Below are 7,745 nucleotides of genomic sequence, written 5' to 3'. Positions count from 1 at the left end.
TTTGCCCCATGGGCACCTGTTCAGGGCCAAATATTTGGCTTGGGGTTGCCCATGGCTGGGTAGCCCTGCCCCTTCTCCAGTTTCCCCAGGCGTAGGTCCATGACAGCTGGGTCTCAGGACTGTACCGTTTGTCTGTGGGTTGTGAAGGACAGGAAGAGTGGCACATGACTAGAGCAGGGCTTGGCAGAGCCCCGACTTCTCAGAGTATGGGCACCAAACACGCAGGAGAGGAAGTTTTGGTTTTTGATAGGCAAAACCAGGGTCAGCCAGGACCAGGGGAAGTAGGGATGAGGGGGAAAGGTCTAACCACATAGCTGTGGGGTCAGCAATGTTCCTTCTGATTAAAACCCCCTCCCCTCTTCCATCTATCCCACCCTCATCCTGTAGGTCCCAGGATGATTCCGGAACAGGAGGGAAAAAAAAGAGAAGCATTCTGTTCTGCTGATGGGAGAAAGGCAGGAGATGACAGAGTACTTGGAGCTGGAAGAGGCCTGCTGGAATATGTAGACATCATGGCTTCCTTGTTCCAGGAGGGAGGTGGGGGGGCCGGAAACCAGGCCCTCAGACGCTTCATCAACTCTGTTCCTTGTCCTTGACTAGTAAGACTGTGTGCTGGCCCCCGCTGGACACAGATAAGACCACACGGTTCTCCAACTGTTTGCCTGTCATCTCCACGGGGCTCCAGACATCCTCTTCCTGTCCTGTGCCCAGCTGGTAGTTGGTGCCCATGCCCCAGGCAAAAACACGACCTACAAAGGACAGAAATACGGGCAGCTGTATCTCCAGGGTCCCAAGCCCCACCTTTCTGTAGTGTGAGAAGCCTGGCACACGAGGGTGGATTTTGGCCTGGGCCTGTGGCTGCCTGGCAATGTCCCAGCCTCCGGGCGTTCAGGGAAGCTGGGAGGAAGCAAGGAGATGATGGACAAAGAAGAGCTCTGTCAACCAGAGACCGCAGTCCTTACACATTGCCAAAAACTTCTGCCTGCCCCTAGGCGTGGCATTCAAGGCCCGACAATGACTGGCCATTCCCCAAACCCCTATATCACCTCCATTCCCAGGACCACCTGCCTTTGAGACTGCTCTGGATGCCCTCCTTTGCTTATAAAGGACTGAACCTTCACGGTGCAGTACAAGCCCCACTTCCTCAGGAACTCTTCCCAGATAATCCCAGGTCAAGCACCTCTGCCAGCCAGATTTCTCAAGGCCTCCATGGCTGTTCCACTCAGGCTTTGGTGACCACCTGTCCACACCCTCCTCTGCTGTACTTGCCAGGACCCCAACTACTAAGCCTTCTTTCTCTAATAAAATTCTAAGTACAACTCCCTCGGAAGCCAGCACCTACTAGGTTGTAAATAAAAAGGGTCACCATGGTATAAAATGTAAAGAGAAGCCTGAGTTAGGAGTCTGGAGACATGGGTTCAAGTCCTACTGCTTGTCTCGGCCTCAGTGATATATCTCCCTTTGCTGTTTTTCTCCTCTACAGAACAAATCACTTCTATTAAAATAACATGTTTACCCATTTTGTCATCAAAGCCAGAGCTTCTGACAATCAGGCCAAAAGCAACGTCACCACGAACAGTGTTCTCCACACCTCAGCTCCATCTGATGGTGGACATCAGAGGCTACTGGGCACTTCGGTAAGAACCACGACCCCCAGACTCTAACCAGACCGACTGTGGGCAGCCCCACTCACCATCCTTGGTCACAGCATATCCCACAGAGGCCCCACAAGCCACCGTGGAGACGGCGGGCAGCCTGGAGATGAGGGTGGGTACGCTCTTCTCCTCGGCACCTTCCCCAAGGCCCAGCCGCCCATACTCAGCCCGGCCCAGGCTGTATGCTCTTCCTGTGGAGGAGGGAGAGAGACAAGGAGTAGCAGAGGGCATGCTCCGGGTAGGCCATGTGAGCACCTATATCTGTGGGAGCTGGTCCCCCATTCCCAGGGTGGTGAGGTCTGAAGTGTCCTTTTCAGTTTTGGGGGAGGCCTGGGAGAACCCCCCCCAGGCCCCCATTGAACTCACACGTGGAAGAACACCAGGATGCTGGGGGACGGGGGCAACCCTCGTGGACCCACAGCCAGCCCAGTCCATGGAGCAGGCCCAGGTTCCGAGCACCGCCATCTCCAGAGTGTGGCCAGGCCTGTGCCCAGGGAACACTCCACCTCCAATCCAGAGATGGACCAGGAGGCCCTACCTTCTGAATCCATGCAGACTGTATGGTGCTGGCCACCAGAGAAGCCCACCCAGGACTTCGTGGAGTTCCTGAAGGACGTCAGGTTCTGAGGTACAAAGCAAGATTCTGTGCCTGGGGTTCCTGGGGGAAGAGGCCAGGACAGAGCTGTCAGGCGTGAGGGTGTCCAAGGAGCTGCCTTCTTCTTCCCCTCCCAGTGTGGCCCCCACCCCACACCAGGGTATTTATATTCTCATTTTACAGATGAGAAAACTGAGGCTCTGAGGGGTTAGGTGACCCCACCAAGGGTGCACAACGAATGAGGGGTGGAGGCAGGACTGGAGCCCAGGTCACTCTGGGAGACCTTGGACGATGGGCTTGGGACTCACCTAGCTGATGGTAGTTGGAGAGGCCAAAGCCATATACATGGCCCTCAGAGGAGATGGCAAAGGTGAAGTAGGCACCACAGAAGGCATCCTGGAATCTGACATGGCCCCGGCTTCCCCTGGATTTCAGCATCACACACTTGGGGACCAGGAGTCGTTCTGCAGGCAGAGAGCAGGCCAGGGTCAGTGGCAGACACACACAGCCTCTCCTCTCTGCCCCATCTGTTTCTCCTTCACTGCTAAAGCCCTCGCAGGGAGGCTAGGCAGGGACTCTTGTCCCTATTATACAGAAGAGGAAACTGAGGCCAGGAGAGTCCAAGTGCCTCACTCAGACTCCCACAGCCATAGGGGTAACATTTACCTGGAACTTACCATGTGCCAGACAGTCTTTTATGTAAACTCATTTAACTTCACAACAAACCAGTGAGGTAGGTTTAGAGGTAGGTGGGTTTAGAGATGAGGAAACTATGTCCAGGGGCCCACAGCCAGTAGCTGGTAGGGCCACGATTCAAACCTGGGGTAGTCTGGCTCTAGAATCCGAGTCCTTAACTACCACCGCAGGTCCACCTGATACAAGCCTGAACACAGAGAATCCCTTCTACCTCTGACCTTCACCGGGGGTGGCTTGCCAACTTGCCCCGCCAGAGGGACCTAAGCCACCTACCGAGGCCCTGCCGGCCACCACGATTAGCAAATAATTCAGGCACGCGGCCCAGTTGGCCCTGCTCCCCGCAGCCCAAAGTACAGAGGTCGCCATCAACTGTCAGCATCACCAAGTGGTCGTTTCCTGAGGGTGAGAGGAAGGCAAGGGATGCAGGGCTTGTCTGTAAGGGCCAAGGCTGGGCCAGCCCCTCAGAAAGGTTCTCCAACTCCTGCCCAGAGTGAGTACCTGCAGACTCACCTGAGGCCACCTTCACCACGGGCGTACTCAGCTGTACCTGCACAGGCACCATGCTCTTTTTCATGGGCTCCAAGAGCCCGATCACACCGTTATTGTCCTGGAAGGGAGGGGCGGAAGAGTTTTCAGCCAGTTCTTCCTGCCTCATACCAGCCAGATCCAGCTTTGCAGTCAGCCACAGAGCTGTCTGGTGAAGGGCACTGGTGCCAGATGGAGACGGAGAAGTGGGCAGGAGCCAGGCCACACAGTGCAATACTTACGAATGAAATCATACGTGGTCTGTGATTTGCATTAAAATAACAAAGGAGTTGGGGAACGGAAGGGAGTAAAGATGAAACAAGTTTGGTCATAAGCTGATAATTGTTGGGGCAAGCAGATAGAGTTCAATATAGTATTCTGCTTACTTTTATGTGTTTGAAATTATCAATAAAAAAAATTTAAAATCAGCCCCAATGAGGAAACATCAGATTCCTTTATTTTTGACATTTCAAAATAAATCGAATACTAAAGTACCAAAACAATTTTAATGCTGTATCTGCTTTTTAAACCACACTCTCCTGTCCTGGAAGTTCTGAGATGTGCCCCCAAACCCCTGAGAAGTGTGCAAGAAGGCTGGGAAGGGGAGGGGGGAGGTTGAAGGCAGGGAGATGGGTCAGTAGGCTTCCTGGCTTAGCCTCAGCCCAAAAGCATCCTTGACCCACCCCTTTCCCAAGACGCAAACATCATAATATCAGAGTCCAGGGAACAGCAGTGGTGTGGACAGGCCTGGATGAAGAAGCCAGAAACCTGGGTCTGGGCCCAAGCTCTGCCCAGGGCCTTGATTTCCCCAGTAAGTAAAACAGGGGTCTCATGATGGGTTATCTTTGGGGCCCCACCAGTTAATTCTGCCCACCAGCCCCCATGCCGTCTTCCAGACCCAGTCTTACCCGGAAGGAGCCCCAAAGGAAGACACGGCCATCCTCGGTGAGGGCCGCTGTGTGACTGTCTCCTGCTGACACCTGTATCACCTTCTCTTGCAGTTCCACTTTCCCAGGGACCATCTCTGAGCCCTCCACTGATGTGTCCCTTCCCAGGGCACCCTCATCATTGCAGCCGAAGGAGTAGACCTGTGCCCAGGATGCCCCCATTAGTGCAAGGCCTGGCCGCTCCGTCCGTTCTTGTTTAGGCCAATCCCTGCTTGTCTAGCCAGCTCCAACTCCACAGAGTAATGCGTGTGGTTCAGAGCTCCTTCCCCAAGCCCCCTACTAACCCCAGGCCCTGTCCCATCCTGTGCCACGCCCAACCTACCTGGCCACTTTTGCTTAGACACACAGTGTGCATGCCCCCAGCCTCAGCTTGCACGATGTCCTCTAGAATGGGCACCAGGGCTGGCTTCTTCCTCTCCATCACATTCTCGCCCAGCCCCAGCTGGCCCACGTCGCCCTGGCCCAGCGTCAGCACCAAACCCGGTTCTGTGTTGTGGGACCTATGTGAGACTGAGGGGTGAAGGAGACAGCCCCTGAGTGTGTAGGATGACGGGAGAGAGGAGAGGTCACTGCACAGGCTCTGGGATCACACAGACCTGGGTTCAAGCCCCTGCCCTGCCACAGACCATCTGACCTCTCCAAGCCTAAGTTTCCTCACTGTGAAACGAGGATAACAAAAGTACTTATCTCATAGGGTTTTTGTGCAGATTAAAAACTGATCACATTATTAATGTGAGTGGAAGGAAATGGAAACGAGACACTCAATATCGGCAAATGAATCTTGGTGGAGAGGGTTAAAGAACAGTGGGGACACAAGCTAGTTTTCCTGATAGGTTGTTCTTGGTCGGGAACCATACTACCAGGGCATAATAATGTCGACCCCTTTACCGACTGCTTACTAGTGTTAGACTGCTTTGCAGGCCCTCACATTATGCTAGAGACCTTCCATTCTTAGGATCCCACTTTACAGAAAAGGGAACAGAGTCTCAGAGAAGGTCACAGAATAATTAGTAGAGTTTGCAGTGCATCCTCAGGCTGTGACTTAACCCTTGGACATAGGTACACTGACCCCCACTCCGCTCCTATGTGGGAGCGGACAGGCAGCTGAAAAGGAAGGGGTAGGAGTTAAGAACCCGCACAGGCTTTTGCAGACAGGAACACGCCAACCAGTGTGCGGCACAGGGCCATCTGGTGGCCAACAGCGACCGCCCGTAGCCCCGGACAGCCAATGGCGTCCAGCCCCTCCCCCTGGGGGTGTGACCAGGCTGCCAGGACTGCTGCGGCTGCGCAGAGGGTGCGCGGGGCAAGCAGCCGCCTGGTCGGGCTTTCTGGTCAGGAGGGCTCGGCCCGCAGGCACCTTGGCAGGAGCGGGCGCCTGGAACGCGGCGGGAGGCAACGACCCTCACTGCCTGGTTACCAGGGTCTGCAAAAGACAGACAGTGTCTGAGTGTGGGTCCATATTCCCCCCTCCCAGATTGGGGGTGGCTCTCTCTCCTCCCTGACTCCCTCCAGGGTCCCAGGAGAGAGGAGACCACAGCCACCTCCCTCCAGTGCTACCAGGACATGATCTCATTTTCCTCAGGACAGCCCAGTGAGGTCGCCCATTTTATGAATGGGGTAGTAGTCCAAGCTCAGTGAGGTTAGTGATTTGCTCAAAGCTATATGTAGCTAGAAAGTGGCAGAGCCAGGACTTGAACCCAGTCTGGAGGTCAATGGTCTTAACCATGATGCATTACTGCCTGGGGCAAAGCCCTAGGGTCTAGTTTTTTTGCCAGTATCTGAGTGCTTTTAGGCAAGTCTCTGCCCCTTTAAGATTCCCAGAGGGTGGGATTCAGTGAGCTACAGGAGACTCTCCAGCTGGGTGGAGTTCCTGGACTTCCAGGCCCCTCAGCTTCAAATCTCAGGGAAAAAGGAGCCCAGTTCCAGATTCTGGGGGTGCCAAGAGGCCACCCATACTGAAGTAGAGGCCAAGGCCAACTTACCCTTCACCTTCTTGCTTTTGGGGAGGGCATCTTCGGGGGGTGACCTTCTCTTAGTTATACGCTTGGGTGGCATCTTCCTGTCCTGAAAAACCCAGGCAAATACTCCATGTCAGAAATGGCAATCATTTTCCTGCTCTAATTAGGCAATATTCATCAAAAACCCTAAAAAAAAAAGTGAGAAGAGATGCCCAGCAATTCCACTTCTCAGAATTTATCTGAGAAGAACCAAATAAATACACCCAAAGATTAAGATCCACAAATATTCTCTACTGTATTCTTCATAACATTAAAAAAAACAACAAAAAATGGAGCAACGCATACACTCAGGAGTAGGGGACTGGCTAGATAATATGTGGTATATTGATGATAAAACAGGACGAAGCCATTAAAAGTGATGCTTTCAGAGATTTATTTACTGAATCATTGCCAAGTAATATAAACAGATTGAAAAACAGCCCATCATCCCATTTGTGGAAAAGAAAAAGCATACACATATAAAAATGTGTGGAAGGAAATACATTCAATATTGATAATGGTAACCTCTGGAAAATGGGATTATGGACAACTTTTACTTCTTTCTTTGTAGTTTACCTATATTATCAAAGCTACAAGAAACATTACATGTATTTTTAAAATTTTATTATAAAAAATTAAAACATTGAAGAACATTAAGTGAAGTATCCCTCACAACTCCTCCCAACCCCAACATAACCACTAGTAACTCTGGTTATACATAACTGCCATAATCAGACCACACACACACAAAGCCGTTCTCATTAAATAAAAGCAAACCAAACCATCTGTGCCCTTTGATCCAAAATGCCACCACTCCTGGGAGGAACTTGGCTTTCCTCTAAGCAGTCCAACAAGAGATAAACACTGTATACACACTCACACAAACAGACGGTGTTACAAAAGGGGGAAAGGAAATCACCTATGGGTGACAAGAAGGGCTGTTGCACCTAGCACGATCCCGGGCAGCTGAAAGCCTCAGCCCTGAGCCCTTCACTCCTTAAACTAACTGCTGCTGCCTTGTCTCCTCAAGACCTCTGAGAACAGACTTTCTCCATGGCTATCTCAATTCCAATCCAGCCCAAATTGTGTCGAAAGCCTTTTCCCCCCATATAAGCAGCTTTCGAAATAAATCTTTATTGAGTCCTGGCTTCAAGGTTATGAAAGACAGTTCAGTTGTCTAAGCCTTAGGCTCTCAAACTCTAACGAGGGCAATTTGCAGCTACCCAGATGCAAAAGTGGTAGAGCAAGTGGTGGTTAAGAGGAGCCAGAATATGTGCTCAGTTGCTTTCTAGCTGTTTGACCTTGGACAAAGTTATTTAATCTCTTCATG

At 52.0% G+C, this 7,745-nt stretch overlaps 1 protein-coding gene across 3 annotated transcripts; it reads right to left on the bottom strand.

Annotated features, from left to right (window-relative positions):
* Positions 1 to 573: 573 nt before the first annotated feature.
* On the bottom strand, positions 574 to 6,473 carry RCC1 (regulator of chromosome condensation 1). 3 transcript variants are annotated; one of them, XM_065884346.1, is made up of 10 exons: positions 6,401 to 6,473; positions 5,734 to 5,841; positions 4,741 to 4,928; positions 4,380 to 4,559; positions 3,457 to 3,553; positions 3,220 to 3,342; positions 2,559 to 2,714; positions 2,194 to 2,313; positions 1,694 to 1,846; positions 574 to 749 (listed from the first exon to the last, which is right to left on the bottom strand). In XM_065884346.1, exons 1-10 carry the CDS (start codon positions 6,471 to 6,473, stop codon positions 574 to 576), a joined length of 1,374 nt encoding a protein of 457 aa, XP_065740418.1. The 3 variants fall into 3 exon arrangements, with proteins under 3 accessions (XP_065740418.1, XP_065740425.1, XP_065740431.1); XM_065884353.1 differs by having other exon boundaries at positions 5,776 to 5,841; XM_065884359.1 differs by lacking the exon at positions 5,734 to 5,841.
* Between the last annotated feature and the right edge of the window lie 1,272 nt (positions 6,474 to 7,745).

This window comes from Phocoena phocoena, chromosome 1 (assembly GCF_963924675.1).
Source record: "Phocoena phocoena chromosome 1, mPhoPho1.1, whole genome shotgun sequence".
Taxonomy (NCBI): domain Eukaryota; kingdom Metazoa; phylum Chordata; class Mammalia; order Artiodactyla; family Phocoenidae; genus Phocoena; species Phocoena phocoena.
The sequence above is the reverse complement of the archived record's forward strand: the minus strand, read 5'-3'. Positions and strand labels throughout refer to the sequence as shown.